The following is a 16708-nucleotide window of genomic DNA, read 5'->3' as shown; positions in this document are numbered from 1 at the left end:
CCCTCCCTCGTCCCGCCCCTTTCGCCTCCCCGGACCAATCAGCGCCCGCAAAATATTACGGCGCAGGCGCGCCGCGGTCTGACGCGAGGAAGGCTGGCTGCGGCTCAAGTGCCTCGTAGCACGGAAACGAGTGCGCGCCCGTCTTTCCGTACCTCAGCCGGGCGTTCTGCGCAGCTGCCCGGAGCGCCGCCCACCCGCTCACCACCAGTGCTTCCGGCTCACATTCAATTACCGCGTCTGCCTAGGGCTTGCGCCATGCCCTCTTTTCTGTGTGAGTGCAGTATAGTCTGGAGAATAGAAACAAAAGAAAAACCAGAAGACAAGCGTGGCCACATAAGAGCGTTTTCGTAGCTTCTGGAGAAGGGGGTCATCAGACCCAAGACACACCGTAGTCCCCGCTGGCCCTCTGTTAACATTGGAAGTTCTACCTAGCAACAGACGCCCCGACCCCGCCTTCCCGCCTTGTCATTGGCTAGCTTGAACCGTCGCCTGACGCTCTGATTGGTCATCCGTGTTCGCCAAGGTTTTGCGTGGTTTTTTTTTGTTTTTGTTTTTTTTCAAATGGACGAAACGGCTGGGTTTCTTTCTTTCTTTCTGTCTGTCTGTCTGTCTGTATTTGTGCGGTGGGGTGGAGTCGTTCCGCCGGGCTGGTGGGGTCGTGTCTGGGGGATTACTTTTCTAGAGCTGCTTCTGGTTGGACGGCGTGGGCGCCATGCGCGCGACCCTTCGGATGCCAGACTGCGGGGCGTGTGACCCTTTCCTGCCCGGGCTCCCGCCCGGCACCGAAGCCCGCGAGCAGACTTCCGGGCTCGGGCCTGCGCCCGGGCCCGGCTGCCTCGGCGGCCGGGTCAGCCTCGCCTGTAGACTGAGGACACCGATCGCCCCCACCCCGGTTCCCCAGCTCGCGAAGGCCGATATCACTAAATGTAATGTTGAGGAAGGACAAATAAAGAGCGAGGACGCAGCAAAGCCCTCCCGGCGTGGCGGGTGTGCCTGCGGCGTTCACTTCCGGGCCAGGGGGTGTGTCTCGCAGGGAAGGAAGCGGGCTCGGGGCCTCGGCCCGCCGGCCTCTGGCGCTCCCTTCGGGCCTCGGCTTCTTCCCAGTCTCCTCGTCCCGTGGTCCTCAACGTAGTCCTAGGCGTGACTATCCTACATACCCTTGAACGAGTCTCCTGCACTTCTAAAGAGAGAGAAATACCGTTCAGAGGCTGTAGTAAAAACCCTCCAAGTTCACCTTCCCGGGCCTTTTTTTTTTTTAATTTTACTTTATTTTTTGAGAACAGTGATTTTCCACCTTCCTCAGCTGCCAAGACCGGGTGTTTCCATCCCCACCCCGAGCTTCATTGGCTCTTTTCCCTCTCCGATTCTTTTAAGAGCCCTGGGCCACCAAGAGTTATGGAGAAGCGCCTGCGGGAGGCTCAGCTATACAAGGAGGAAGGGAACCAGCGCTACCGGGAAGGGAAGTACCGGGACGCCGTGAGTCGGTACCACCGAGCTCTGCTTCAGCTGCGAGGGCTGGACCCGAGTCTGCCTTCCCCGATTCCTAGTCTAGGGCCACAGGGCCCGGCTCTTACACCTGAGCAAGAAAACGAACTGCACACCACCCAGACAGACTGCTACAACAATCTGGCTGGTAAGAACAGGGCTGAGGGTGGGTAGAGAGGAACATTAAAGGTGAGCTTTGGAGAAAACCAACAACAAATGAGGGGCCTGGAGCCTGGCCTAGTGGCAGAGTACTTGCCTAGCATAGACGGAGCCCTGGGTTAGATTCCTCGGTATCACATACACAGCAAAAGCAAGAAGTGGTGCTGTGACTCAAGTGGTGGAGCAATAGCCATGAGAGCCCAAGGACAGTGCTCAGGCCGAGTTCAAGCCCAGTACTACTGGCAAAAGACCAATCCAGTTTATTCTGACATGAACTGAGATCTGTTTTTAAGCCGGGTGCCGCTCGTTCACACTTACCTAACTATTCAAGAGACTGAGATCTAAATAAAAATTGCAGTTCCAAGTTAACACAGGCAGGACACACTGTGAGACTGTCATCTCCAATGAGCCATCAAAAAGCTAGAAATGGACCTGTGGCTCAGGTGGTAGAGCTCCAGCCTTGAGCAAAATAGCTAAGGGATGGTGCCAAATACACCCCTACCCCATTTCCAATGTATACAACCCTCATTATTACAGAACAGAAATGTGGATTTATGTCTTGGATGAAACTTACCAATATCCATTTTCTAACAAGCTCGCAGGGGATGTTGATAACTTAAGAACATTTGTACTTACTGTAGAGGAAAAAAACACTGGTATTGTTTAAGGGGAATTTGATTTTTTAAAAGGAATTTTAGGTTCACAGAGATGATATTATGACAGTGCAACAAGTAGCTCCTGTATTAATTGTTGCTCATATTAATCTATGTAAATATCACAACAGTGACATGGTGCTGTAGCTCAAGTGACAGAGAGCTAACCTGCAGCAAAACGTGTCCAAGGACAGTGCCTAGGCCCTGAGCTTAATCTCCATGACTGGCAAAAAAAAAAAAAATATATATATATATATATGTGTGTGTGTGTGTGTGTGATCTCACCACATTTAGGGGGACGGGCAAAGCACTTTTTTTTTTTTTTGGTGGAGCTCTTCAGCTCCAGGCTACCACTCTATCCTTGAGCCAAGCCCCACTTCCCATTTTCTAGAGTTTAATTGAAGAAAAGAGTCTCAGACCGTTTTGTGCCCAGGCTGGCTTTAAACCTTAATAGCCGGATCTCAGCCTCCTGAGTAGCTAGGATTACAGGCATGAGCCACCATGCCCAGCATGGCAAAGCACATTTCTGTCTCAGGCTGCATTGGCTAACAGCTTCTCTTCAGTTAGAATGCTGTCTTCCTGGAATGACCCTTGTCATTGAGAGCTTGCTTAAAAGTCACTTAAGTGTGTGTGCTCACGCGGGCATGCGTGAGCGCTATGGCTATCAAACTCAGGTTCTCACACATGCTAGTTAATCACTCTACCCTTAAGGTACATTCAGAGCTTCCAAAAGTAACCTTTTTTTTAGAGAAGTCTTCGGACCAAACAGTAGTCTGACTTCATTTACTCTCTCAACTCTATTTTTTTTTTTTTTTGCCAGTCTTGGGGCTTGAACTCAGAGCCTGAGCACTATTCTTGGGCTTTCCTCAAGGTTAGAACTCTACCACTTGAGCCATACTACTCCCAGCTTTTTCTGTTTGTGTTACCTCGAGGAATCGAACCCAGGGCTCCATGAATGCTAGGCGATGACTCTACCACTAGGCCATACTCCCAGTCCCTCCCAACTCAATTCGATTGTCTTCAAGTAATACTTTCAAGATTTCATTCATTTGTTGTGTATTCTTCCACTTGGAGACTAGGAAATACAATCTGTGTTAATCATCAAGGTATCTTACCTTAGCCAGACACCAGTGGCTCTTGCCTAGAATTCCAGCTATTCAGAAGGGCCAAGATTCAGAGAATTATGGTTTGAAGCCAACCCAGATAGAAAAGTTAACCATGACTCCATTTCCAAAATAACCAGGAAATAGCTGGGCTGTGTGGCTCAAATGGTTGAGCAAGTACAAGACCTTGAGATCAAGCCCATCTGGAGTGAGGTAGAGATGAAGACCTGTTTTGTTCCTCTAATCCCGTGCTCCTAGTTCAGTGTCTTTACATAGGTCAATGCTTCATTCATTGTCAAATGAATTAATGAAGCTAGTCAGAAATAGGGATTAATTGAATGCTGGAGAAATAGCTCAGTATAAAAACTCTGTGGGGGCCAGGAGTTTGCCTAGTGGTAGAGTGGTTGCCTAGCATACATGAAGACCCAGGTTCAATTCCTCGGTACCACATACATAGAAAAAAGCTAGAAGTGGTGCTGAGACTCAAGTGGTACAGCACTTGCCTTGAGAAAGTCCAAGGATAGTGCTGAGGCCCTGAGCTCAAGCCCAGGACTGGCAAAAAAAAAAAAAAAAAGACTTTTACATTAGGGCTGGGAATTTGGTCTAGTGGTAGAGTGCTCGCCTAGCATTCATGAAGATCTGGGTTTGATTCCTCGGTACCACATACATAGAAAAAAGCTGCAAGCGGTACTGTGGCTCAAGTGGTAGAATGCTAGCCTTCAGGAAAAAGCCCAACTCAGTGCTCAGGCCCTGAGTTCAAGGTCCAGGACTGGAAAAAAAAAAAAAGTTAAAAACTCTGTGGCTACTTGGTGGAGTTGTGGAAAAAGGAAGCACATGTAATAAGCCCATGCTATTCTCATAATCCCTGGACCTTGTTCCATCTCAGAACCATGATAGAATCCTTGTATGTGTAATTCTAACAGTTGTGAAGTAAGGAGCATATTTCCCTGCTCTTAAGACAGGAACTGTGCATCCAGTTGTTGCCTCCTAGTCAGGGTTTTAATTTGAGCCCCTGTTCAGTCATCCGAGAGAACAGTGATACCTTGTCATTGAAAATGGCGAGAACTGGGCCGGGAGTCTGGCCTAGTGGTTAAAGTGCTTGTCTAGCATGCATGAAGACCTGGGTTTGATTCCTCGGTACCACATACATAGAAAAAAGCCGGAAGTGGTGCTGAGGCTCAAGTGGTAGAGCTCTAGCCTTGAGAAAGTCCAAGGACAGTGCTCAGGCCCTGAGCTAAAGCCCAGGACTGGCAAAAAAAAAAAAAAGAAAAAGAAAATGGCAAGAACTGGTGAGATGGGAGACTGAGAACGTAGAGCCTTGGTGTAGAAGCCCTGTACTGAAAACGACAAACTAGCATATCATAGCACTATGTACACAATAGGCAAGTGGTAAATACTGAAGTGGATTCCAAGTATGTATGGCTTTTTTTACACTGCTGTGTTTCCAGTACCTAATAGAGGGTGTGGCACCTAGGAGACACTTGAGTGTTTGTTGAATTGTTGAAGAAGTGAACATTGGGGACCCCCTTGAACTTATGCATGGAACCTATTATAATAAGCCTCTCCTCTTTCCACCTTTAATTTTGTCCACTAGCCTGTCTCCTTCAGATGGAGCCAGTGAACTACGAACGAGTGAGGGAATATAGTCAGAAAGTCCTGGAACGCCAGCCAGATAATGCCAAGGCCCTGTATCGGGCCGGAGTAGCCTTTTTCCATCTGCAGGACTATGACCAGGCTCGGCATTACCTCCTGGCTGCTGTGAACAGGCAGCCTAAAGGTGAGTGACAGGGACGTTAAAATGGTGAGGACAAATATCTGTCCTTAACACAAAGAAATGATCAAGTTAGGTGCTAAGGGCTCACATCTGTCTTCCTAGCTACTCCACAGGCTGAGATCTGAAGATCTCTGTTCTCAGCCAGCCCAGGCAAGAAAGTCTGGGAGACTTGTCTCCAGTTAACCACCAAAAAACCAGAAGTAGAGCTTTGGCTCAGAGTGGTAGAGTGCTAGCCTTTAGCGAAAGAGCTCAGGGACAGTGCCCAGGCCCTGAGTTTCTCACAACTGACAAAAAAAAAATGATCAGTGTTTAAGAAAATAGAAATGCTGCCTGGCATGGTGAGGCAGCTACAAAAGAGGCTGAGATCTGAGTATCAAGATTTAAAGCCGGCCGGGGCACAAAAGGTTCTGAGACTCTTTTCTCCAATTAACCACTAGAAAACCAGAAGTGGGGCTTCGCTGTAGGGAAGAACAGTAACCTTGAGCCGAAGAGCTCAGGGACAGCTCCCAGGCTGTGTTCAAGCCTCATGACCCCTCCCCCCCAAAAAAAACAGAAATGATAATTGATCTGATCAGTATTTGTCATATCTATGTATTTCCAAATATGTCTATTATATCAGTAACAAGAACAATATGCCTACATTCCTAGCTACTCAGGAGACATTATACAATGGATACATTGTATATTTTTGTTAGCTTACCTTTGTTATATGGGGGAATTTCAATGTTACTTTCCATGGCAAAATATTTTAAATCAAATGAAACATACCTATTGGAAATCCTTGTAGCTTTTTGAAAGGCACAGTCCATAATAATTTTTTTTAGTTGCCCAACTGGTGACCAGGAATTTTAGAAGCATCAGTTTTCAAAGTTCACTTCTTACCCTTTAAACGTATATCTAGAATAGGATGTGGACCCCAAGTAAACTTTGGTAATCCTCATTCTGCCTGCTCTCAGGCTGGGACTGGCCTTTGCTTTAGCTGTCATTTTGTTTTTGAGTTCTTGCTAGCCCCAGGTGTGACCTAGTAAAAAGAAGCAGCCTACTGAGAGAATTGAGACTTGGTACTTTGTCTTTAAGCTGTGAAATGGATGGTAGGCATATTCCTATGTTAGTTGGCTCAGCACTGAAAATTGTCTTCCCTTGTTTTCATGCTGGCTTATAGCAGCTTCTGAAGACTAGAAGCAGAGGGTCCCCAAGCACCAAAGTGCTGTAAAACCTTATTAAGTTAAATGAATGCTCAAGCCACTATAGCTTAGGAAATGAAAACATTGGTTTTGTTGTTGATGGTGGTGCCGGTAGTGTTTTTTCTTCTTTACCTTTTTTGTTCTTTTTTCTTTCTTTTGAGGAACAAAAGGGGGACACGTAAATGGTAGAAGGGGGCCTGGAGTTTGGCCTAGTGGTAGAGTGCTCACCTAGCATTCATGAAGATCCTCGGTACCACATACATAGAAAGACTCTGCAAGTGTCTGAAGAAAACCCAAGGACAGTGGTCAGGCCCTGAGTTGAAGGCCCCCCCCCCAAAAAAAATGGTGGAGGGAAAAAGGATGAATAAATGAACTTAAATGAACTATGCAATTTATGGGTAGGGATGGGAGAGAGAAACTGGAGGAAAATGATGATAGTGTCCCCCCAAAAATATACTTAGTACTTGACTTATGAAAACAATAACCTCTTTGTACAAAAACTTAGTAACAATAAAATTATATCTAAAACAAAAAGAGGCTGGGAGAGTGGCCTAGTGGTAGAGTGCTTGCCTAGCATGCATGAAGCCCTGGGTTGGATTCCTTGGTACCACATACATAGAAAAGGTCAGAAGTGGAGCTGAGGCTCAAGTGGTAGGTAGTTCACTAGCCTTCAGAAAACAGAAGGACAGTGCTCAGGTCCTGAGCAATAATTCTGGGGTGCCAGTGACTCACTTGTAATCCTACCTATTTGGGAGGCTAAGATCTGAGGGTTTTGCCTCGGAGCTAGCCAGGGCAGGAAAGTCCATAAGACTCTTATCTCCATGTAACCACCAGAAAACCAGAAGTGGAGCTGTGGCTCAGAGACAAGGCCCAGGCCCAAGTTCATGCCCCATCCCCATGACTATATAAATAGCATCTTCAGGTACTTTTATAATCACTGTTTCCTAAAAATCCATTTCATTATAAAGTTAGCAATCAACAGGGCCAGGAATTTAGCCTAGAGGTAGAGTGCTTGCCTAGCATGCACAAAGGCCCGGGTTTAATTCCTCAGTACCACATACATAGAAAAAAGCCAGAAGTGGTGCTGAGGCTCAAGTGGTAGAGCTCTAGCCTTGGGAAAGTCCAAGGACAGGAGCTCAAGCCCAGACTGACAAAAAAAAAAAGTTAGCAATCAACCCTGCTGTGTAAAGGCAGATATTTTAAAAATTCAAAGTGATACTAAGTAATGGAATTTACTGTTGTAATATATTCAGATTGTGATATGTTCAGATAAAATAAGTGAGAATGTGTTAATGACCCTCCCCCACATAACATGATTGTAATTTGTCTGATTGCCTTCTCTTTCATCTCCCAAGATACCAATGTCCGGCGGTACCTCCAGCTGACACAGTCAGAACTCAACAGCTACCATAGGAAAGAGAAACAGCTGTATCTTGGCATGTTTGGTTAATGAAGAAAAAGGATGCTTGGACATACGAACTGAGGTGGGCCATTGAAGACCCAGCAAGAGAAACCTGAGCCTCAGCAAGAGAATGAATCCTGTACCTCTATTGCAGCTGAACTTCTGTTTTGTTTTCTGTTCTGCACAGATCTTTGTTTAGACCATTTGTGTCTTTGTATATATATGTGTGTGTGTGTGTGTGTGTGTGTGTGTGTGTGTGTGTGTGTGTGTGTGTGTGTTTATTCATCTATATATATGCTATCTTCCAATAAATTTTATTGTTGGGGATATTTGCTTTGAGAACTAGACCAGAAAATAGTCATCAGCCATGGGTGGAATTAATATTTCTGGCATGAATTTTAATGAGATGTGGTAGATATATTTCTATACAGGGCAGAAGACTAGCAGAGGTGAAGTAAGGGGAGGCAAAAGCCTCCAGTGGTATCTCAGATGCCCAAAGTTAAACTGGAAAACTAAATAATTATAAGTACAACTTGAGTCTATATAAATGAAAACCTTTCAGAGAATCTTTTTTTTGGGGGGGGGGGTCAGTTGTGGGGCTTGAACTCTGGGCCTAGGCACTGTCTCTGAGCTCTTCAGCTCAAGGCTCGTACTCAACCACCTTGAGCCACAGTGTCACTTCTGGTTTTCTGGTGGTTAGTCGGAGATAAGAGTCTCATAGACTTTCATGCCTGGGCTGGCTTTGAACCACGATCCTCAGATCTTAGCTGTTCAATTCTCAGCCTCCAACGTAGCTAGGATTAGCTTTTTTTCCCTTATTCTCTTTAATAATTCACACACATTGAAATTTCTTTCTTCCTATAAAGATATCTCTTTTCTATCTGGATGTGGTACTGTAGTCCTGGAATTCTACCACTGGGAAGTTGAGACAAGAGGATCTTGAGTTTGAGGCTACTCTGGGCTACATAATGAGATCCTATCTCAAAGAACAAAGGGCCAAAGATATAGCTCAGTTGTAGAGCCCTTGCTTACCACATATGATGCTGTATGTTCCATTTCTGGGGTCAGTACCACATTAAATACTTGTTATTATTTTATGACTTATTTATTTGTAATTTCTAGTCTTTGCTAATGCTTGTACTCAGATCATTAACTTATTTTTTCATTAAACTAATAACTTAGCAGAGTTAAGTATTGAAGTATTCATCCAATAATCCTTCCACCTCATGCCAAAAAAAAAAAAATCTCTGTTTTCATAAAGTTGTATATTTGTTGCATGAACATTTCTCTTAAAAAACCTGTAAGATAGGGGCCAGGAGTTTGGCGTAGTGGTTGAGTGCTTGTCTAGCATGCACGAAGACCTGGGTCCTCGGTACCCCACATAGCAAAAAGCCAGAAGTGGTGCTGAGGCTCAAGTGGTAGAGCTCTAGCCTTGAGAAAGTCCAAGGACAGTGCTCAGACCCTGAGCTCAAGCCCAGGACTGGCAAAAAAACAAAAAAGAAACATAAAAAAAAACCTGTAAGATAGATTACTTACCATGTCTTCTGGAAACTATCCTATAGAAAAATAGGGCAGGGCTAAGAATGTGGCTTAGTGGTGGAGTGCTTGTCTAGCATGCATGAAGCCCTGGGTTCAATTCCACTATACCACAAACACAGAAAAACCTGGAAGTGGCACTGTGGCTCAAGTGGTAGAGCATTCACCTTGAGCACAGAGAGGCTCAGGGACTGGAGAAAAAAAAAAGTAGGACAAAATCCCAAATCTCTTGATCTGTCACCCTATATTTTGCAGGAGTTCAGGTCCTTACAGAATAGGAATGAGGAAAGCCCATGATTTTATTGCTCAGTGCCTTGGAAGAACCTCTGGGCCTCTGGGGAAGCTGTCTTGAGAACCCATGCAAAATGCACATCTGGGGTGGCCCTGTCCACCAGAAGCTCCTCTGCTATTGTGTTTCCTTGTGGATTACATCTGTGCCATGGATACTAAATAACAGCTGAAAACATGTAGCAGTACCTTTATAATGGAGATAATATATGTGTGATTAGCCATCCTATAACTATAAAGTAAATAGGTTTTCAGAATGAAAAACCATTGTTTGTTAATAAGACCCCATTCTTGCAATAGATTAGACTTCTCTGGGCCTCTCTACACACTAAATATAATCATCAGCTCACATCAGAACATTTTTTTGATAAGGCAATGGTGGTTCATGCCTGTAATCCTTGTTTTTAAATTGCAGGCCCTAAGTTCACATTCAACAGCTGACAAAAAATAATAAATGTGAGAAAAGAAATTGTGAAGTTACATGCTTCATTTGGTTTGAACTGGTTTTGTTCTCTGATTTTTTTTTCTCCTTCCCAAAACTTGGAGTTTAGCCTAATGGTAGAGTGCTTGCCAGCATGCATGAAGACCCAGGTTCGATTCCTCAGTACCACATATGTAGAAAAAAGCTGGAAGTGGTGCTGAGGCTCAAGTGGTAGAGCTCTAGCCTTGAGAAAGTCCAAGGACAGTGCTCAGGCCCTGAGCTCAAGCCCAGGACTGGCAAAAATAAATCAATAAAATAAGCCGTCTTGGGCTGGGAATGTGGGTTAGTGGTAGAGTGCTTGCCTAGCATGCATGAAGCCCCAGGTCCAATTCCTCAGTATCACATAGACTTAAAAAGCCAAAGTGGTGCTGTGGCTCAAGTAGTAGAGTGTTAGCCTTCAGCAAAAGAAACAGGGACAATGCTCAGGCCCCGACTTCAAGCTCCAGGACTGGTCAATAATAATAAGCTGCCTTTTTCATCAGTAAGGAAACAATAAGCCGGATATTTTATTTTTATTTTTTTTTTCTATGTATGTGGTACCAAGGAATTGAACCCGGGTCTTCGTGCATGCTAGGCAAGCACTGTACCACTAGGCCAAACTCCCGGCCCCAATAAGCCGGTTATTTTAAAATGCAGTTTAGCTGGGCACCAGTGGCTCACACCTGTCATCCTAGCTACCCAGGAGGCTGAGATCTGAGGATCACAGTTGGAAGCCAGCCAGGGCAGAAAAATCCCTGTGAGACTTTTATCTCTATTACATTACTCAGAAAAAGCTGGAAGTGACACTGTGACTCAAGTGGTAGAGTGCTAGCTAACCTTGAGCACAAAGCAGTTCAAGGATAGAGTCCAGGTCCCCAGGATCAACAACAACAAAAATATAAGGGATAACACCTAGGCCCCGAATTCTAGGCCCCAGTATTAGCACATACACAAAAAATTTTTTATGAAAATTATCCATCATGGATAGGCAATCATACTTTGGTTCCCAGAGATAATGAGAAATGTTATTCTCCAAACTTGAACCTCCAACCTTGTTTTGCTTAAACTCTGTATTTCCTGGTCAGTATATTCAGTACATAGTTGAGAGTCTAGTTCTGGGATAAATTTCCTTAGACACAGGTTTTTAGGAGTTATCCAAACTGGTCGTGAGTTCCTGGAGTATCCTCATGCCTAACACTTCCAAGGGGCTATGACTACCGTTGTGTACCATTGTCCCTGGATTTGGAATTCATTCAGCATAGAAAAATTAGGCATCATCAACTTTTCAAGTGTTGTTTGGTTTTGTGTGGCAGTGGGTTTGAACTTGGCCTCATGCTTGCCAAGCAGGTGCTCCACCACTTGAGCCATGGCCCTGAGCCAGCATCATCAGCTCTTACTTCCATAATCTCTTCATTAAGGAACTTTTCTTTTCCCAGATCTTTACCTTGAAGCTCTCATTCCTGTATCTCAAAAAAACACTAACTTTGTAAGAAGTTAGTGGTAGATAACCCAAAAGAGAGGAAAGGAATTTGTAAAGTTTATTTGTATTTTCATTTTTCTATTTTTTCTTTTTTTCCACCAGTCCTGGGCCTGGAACTCACAGCCTAGGCACTGTCCTTGGACACTTTTTTCACTCTGCCACTTAAGCCACAGCACCATTTCTAGCTTTTTCTGTGTATGTGGTATCAAGGAATCAAACCCAGGGCTTCATGCACGCTAGGCAAGCACTCTACCACTAAGGCTATGCTCCTGGCCCCTTCTACTTTCAGGTCCCCAGTGTAAATAAAAGTTTGGTTTGGAGCAAGCCTGTTACTCCATTCTACAGCTTCAGACTTCACCACCGTTGGGCAAACTCTTCTCTCACACTTTTTTTTTTGCCATTCCTGGGGCTTCAACTCAATGTCTGGATGCTGTCCCTGAGCCTCTTTGTGCTCTAGGTGTTAGTACTCTACCACTTGAACCACAATCACACTGATACTTTTGGCTTTTTCTGTTTATGTGGTACTGAGGAATCGAATCTTGCTTCATGCATGCTAGGCATGCACTCCACTACTAAGCCACATTCCTAGCCCTTCTCTCATATTCTTAGGGCTCATTTTCCCTATTCCACATCAACACCCCAAAATTTCATTTCTTTGCCATTCCATTGCCAACAGCCATGTGTATTACCTTACGTAATTTAACTTCTCTAGGCTACTATCATCACATTGTTTTCTTTCTCTGGTGTTGGGTATCGAACCCAGGGCATGATTCATGCTAGGCACTGCCATTGAATTATGTTCCCAGTCTCACCTCTAATGCACAAGATTCTCTCCTGGAGCCGGGCGCCAGTGGCTCACGACTGTAATCCTAGCTACAGGAGGCTGAGATCTGAGGATCAGGGGAACAGGACACTAAAGCCTGTGAGACTTTTTTTTTTTTTTTTTTTTATGGGTCATGGGGCTTGAACTCAGCCTGGGCACTGTCCCTGAGCTCTTCAGCTCAAGGCTACCCCCCTACCCTTGAGCCAAGCCCCACTTCCCATTTTCTAGAGGTTAATTAGAGATAAGAATCTCTGGTCCTTTTGTGCCTGAGCTGGCTTTGAACCTTGATCCTCAGATCTCAGCCTCCTAAGAAGCTAGGATTACAAGCGTATGCCACTACCCTGGCTCCCTGGCTCTCTGAGACTCTTATCTCCAATTAACCACCAGTAAACTGGAAGTGGTGCTGTGGCTCAAGTGGTAAACTGTTAGCCTTGAGCTGAAAAGCTCAGGGGCAGCTCCCAAGCCCAGAGTTCAAGCCTCACGACCCCACCTCCCCATGAAGAAGACTTTCTCCTAGGTTTTCCTGCTGTAGCTTTCCCAAAAAACCATCATTCCAATGCCTCACAACCTCCCTCCCCTCACAAGACTACTACCACAAGGCTTACTGTCTGTCCCTTTCTCATCTTCAGAGACTAACCCGTATTTTCAACATAAAAGCAAAAACTTCATCAGTACATTATCTGTCACTGAAACAATCAAGCAAATGTTCTTATTGGCAGAAGAGGTATCAAGGGAATAAAGCCACACTCAAAGGACAAGAAAAGAGCTTTCAATTGTTTGCCAACTGCCAAGAATGAAACCAGTCTATAGCATACATGATGTCTCGAGTCATAAGCCAGGTTCAAATACTGGCTTGCCCCTTAACCTACTTTTGACTCACTTGCCTAACTCAAGTACAGGAATCAGATTCAAGAACCCAAGGGAAGGGATGAAGGCATGCAGGTCTGAGGAAGAAACCAGACAACATCAGTTCAAAAGAGATAATTTCTTTGCTAGCTTTATGTTCTAGAATTTGGAGTGAGAAGTAATTACACCTCAGGGGAAAAAAAAAATCCCAGTACCCTCAGAGAGGGCTGCTGACCTGCCCGTCCTGGTTAAGTCCTATGTATCTGGTTGGGCCAAGAAAAGTGTAGGAACCTTTAGCTTGAGCCGAATCTTAGTTCTGTCACCCACTGGAAGTGATGAGATGCCTCTGGCTTTCAGTGTTACCACTATGGAGGGTACGACCAGGCCTGGCATCAGTTCATGTCCCTCAATTATTAATTTTTGGGCCCAAGTACAAAATCTTTGGATGGTCCTCCACTACCAGTCCCCTGTCTTTCTGTTGTAGGTGAGCCAGAGAGGGGCTGCATCCCCAGCACAGGGCCGGCCTCTGGGTCAGGTTTGCTGCGTTTGGCCAGATCCTCATTGTGAGCCTTGCGGATGTGGCGGTAGAGGTCCCCTGATTGTGTGTAGCTGCGCAGGCAGTAGCGGCACTCGTAGGGTCGCTCACGTGTGTGGACGGTGGCATGTCGCCGTAGCGTGTAAGAACATGAGAAGGTCTTTCCACACGTCTTGCAAGTGGGAACGTCATCGGTAAAAACACCGAAGTTTCCTGGAGCTGCTTCATACTCAGAAGGCGGGTAAAGTGGCTCATGCAAGGCTGGAGGTGCAGGTAGGGGTGAAGTCACCAGTCCTCGATGAAACTGCCCTGCCCCTGACAGCAGGTGGTAGGGCAGATGAGGGTCCGGAGGCAGGAAGTGGTCAGTCGGCCCCACCTCATCTAGTCCTGCTGCCCCTGGCTCCTCAAAAGTCTCTGGTTGGGCAGGCTGTCCCCCATACATTCCGCCTCCGGCTGGAAACAGTCCCTCAGGACCCTGAGACTGCTCCTCCAACACATCGGGCTCCTCATCAGAGATCACAATGGCTTCTACTTTGACCTGGACAAGTTCAGCTTCGGCTGGGGCTGGGGCCTGGGGTGGAACTGAGGCCGCGACTGACGCTGGGGCCGAGACAGGGGCTGATGCTGGGGGATAGAAGCCTTGTAATGGTCCTCCAGTATCCCTTGCTTCCACCATCCTCAAACTCTCAGACCCAACCTCCAGAGGAGTCAGAGGCTCCACTGAAACGGATGGGAGGCCAGAAGTGAAGTAGTTTGCAGACATGGTCTCTGTGGAACTACTAGGGCTGGCCAGGGAAACAGAGACATCAGCCACTGGTGGAGGAGGTGCTCGGAGATGAGGTGAGTCAACCTCCATGCTAGGCTGTGTAGTGTCAGCCCCAGCAGGCATTGGTGGCTCCTCTGTAGGACGGACAATAGGTAAGGGAGCATTACTTTTCCATTCCTCTTTGCCCCAGTGGCCTGAGGTCTCAGCAGATGTCAGTGAATGTTGGGAGCTACGAGAAGTGCTAGACAAAAACTCCAGACTCAGGGGCTGTGCATTGGTTTCTTCCTCCTTCTTAGTACTATCTGCCTCTGCCAAGGCCCGAGCTTGAAGCCGCTGCTTACACACTTTGACAATGTCATTCATGTGTAAGTAGCTGGCAGCTGCCAGTACATCCTCTAGAGGGGTATCCCCCCTCAGAGCCAGCTGGCCAGCATACATAAAGTCTAGAAGAAGGCCAAAGGCTGGAGCTGTAACAATCTCGTTGTGAATACACACCAGATCCCTCTTGTCCAGTTCCCGCTCCTTGTAGAAAAGCTGGAAGAATGGGCTACAGGAGGCCAGCACAGCCCGATGGGCCAAGAACTGGGTGCTACCCACCATCACGGTGCAGTCACAAAGAAAACCCTGGGACCGCTGCTCCCGGAGGCTCTGCAGCAGCTGCTGACTGTGTTCTGGGAACTCCATAGCACCCCAGGAAGGGAAGGGCGCCCAAGAGATGTCCCCACCAGTGGTTCCCTGGGAAAAGAGGACAGTAAGTTAAGGGCAAGTAACTTCCCCAGCAACCCTAACGTTATCCTTGAACTGTGGCTAGCCGCCCTATGCCCCCTCCCCCCAGACGCAGGCTTTAGTTGTTACCCTTTTTTTTTTACTTAGGTCACACCCACACCCCAAAGGTATCCTTATTAGCCCCGCCCCCTCGACCTAACCTTAGCAGCAGGCCCCGCCCCGCCCGGCAAACGCCCCGCCCCCGGAAGTCCCACCCCCGACCAGTCCGCTTCCTCGATGCCCACCCGGTAGCTTCTAGAGGTTTCGCCAACTAGGACTACTCTCTTTCCCACGCTTTCCCGGACGATGCCACCACGCCCCACTCTGAGAACTCCCCGAGCCTCCCCCTCTCGGCTTCCAGGGGCTAAAGACTCCAAATACGGGAACTAGCAAGCTGATCCCTCACCCACCACCAAGCGGCCACAGGCAGGCTCCGCCCCTTCCCACCTTCTCAGTCTTCATTGGCTCAAGTTTCCTTTCTCTAGTCACAGATTGGTCTATTACCCAGTGTCCCGCCCCACTATTACTGGCATTTCTAAATGGGTACACGCAGCCGTCGCTCAGTCAGCGCGGCATCTGATTGGCTGACCCTCCTGTCCTAACCATTTTCCCGTTCGTCCCGCCCTCTTTGCGTCAGAGCCCTTAGGATTGGCTGAATTTCTCCCCTTCTACCTGAGAATCTAGGCGAGTGAGACTGGAAGTTGGCGACTGCGCAATGCTGTTATAGGAGTGACCCTCAGGTCCTCCGTCCCCATTCCCGCCCTCGCTCGACCCCCAAACACCCCAGTGCAGGTGACTGGAAGAAACAATAGACTAATGTGGTCCCTTGGGAGCCAGATCCTACACCAGGCTCTGCCAGAACTGGGCAGTGCCAGGCGCCCATGGCTCACGCCTGTGATCCTAGCTATTCAGGAGGCCGCGATCTGGGGATCTCGGTTCGAAGCCAGCCCAGGCACAAAAGTCCGTGAGATTTTTTTTTTTTTTTTTTTTTTTGCCAGTCATGGGCTTGAGCTCAGGGCCTGAGCACTGTCTCCTTGGACTTTCTCAAGGCTAGAGCTCTACCCCTTGAGCCTCAGCACCATTTCCGGCTTTTTTTCTATGTATGTGGTACCGAGGAATCGAACCCAGGTCTTTGTGCATGCTAGGCAAGCACTCTACCACTAGGCCAAACTCCCGGCCCCGAGATTTTTATCTCCGAATAATGAACAGAAAACTGGAAGTGAGTCTGTGACTCAAATGGAAGAGTGGTACCCTTGAGCTGACGAGCTTCCAGCCCCAGAGTTCAAGCTTCACGACCCACCAAAATAAAACAAAATAAAAAATAAATAAATAAAAATCTGGAAGTGGAGTTGTGGTGGCTAGCCTTGAGCAAAAGAGCTCAGAGACGGGGGCCAGGAGTTTGGCCCAGTGGTAGAGTGCTTGCCTAGCATGCATGTAGGCCCGGGTTCA

The 16708-nt window shown here is 46.9% G+C and overlaps 2 protein-coding genes across 4 annotated transcripts; one reads left to right on the top strand and one right to left on the bottom strand.

The window, feature by feature from the left end:
* Window positions 1–202: 202 nt before the first annotated feature.
* Window positions 203–8951, top strand: Ttc9c (tetratricopeptide repeat domain 9C). Of its 3 annotated transcripts, none has more exons than XM_090347508.1 (4): window positions 203–271; window positions 1375–1633; window positions 4995–5177; window positions 7714–8951. In XM_090347508.1, the coding sequence occupies exons 2-4, from the start codon at window positions 1396–1398 to the stop codon at window positions 7806–7808; spliced, it is 516 nt and encodes a 171-aa protein (XP_090203634.1). In that variant the 5' UTR covers window positions 203–271; window positions 1375–1395; the 3' UTR covers window positions 7809–8951. The 3 variants fall into 3 exon arrangements, with proteins under 3 accessions (XP_090203634.1, XP_090203632.1, XP_090203633.1); XM_090347506.1 differs by lacking the exon at window positions 203–271 and adding an exon at window positions 281–523; XM_090347507.1 differs by lacking the exon at window positions 203–271 and adding an exon at window positions 782–926.
* A 3857-nt stretch (window positions 8952–12808) lies between these two features.
* On the bottom strand, window positions 12809–15338 carry Zbtb3 (zinc finger and BTB domain containing 3). Its single transcript, XM_090348676.1, has one exon. The coding sequence runs from the start codon at window positions 15176–15178 to the stop codon at window positions 13607–13609; it is 1572 nt and encodes a 523-aa protein (XP_090204802.1). The 5' UTR covers window positions 15179–15338; the 3' UTR covers window positions 12809–13606.
* Between the last annotated feature and the right edge of the window lie 1370 nt (window positions 15339–16708).

This window comes from Megascapheus bottae, chromosome 16 (genome assembly GCF_031878675.1).
Source record: "Megascapheus bottae isolate mThoBot1 chromosome 16, mThoBot2.hap1, whole genome shotgun sequence".
Classification (NCBI taxonomy): domain Eukaryota; kingdom Metazoa; phylum Chordata; class Mammalia; order Rodentia; family Geomyidae; genus Megascapheus; species Megascapheus bottae.
This window is presented reverse-complemented; position numbering and strand designations above follow the sequence as displayed.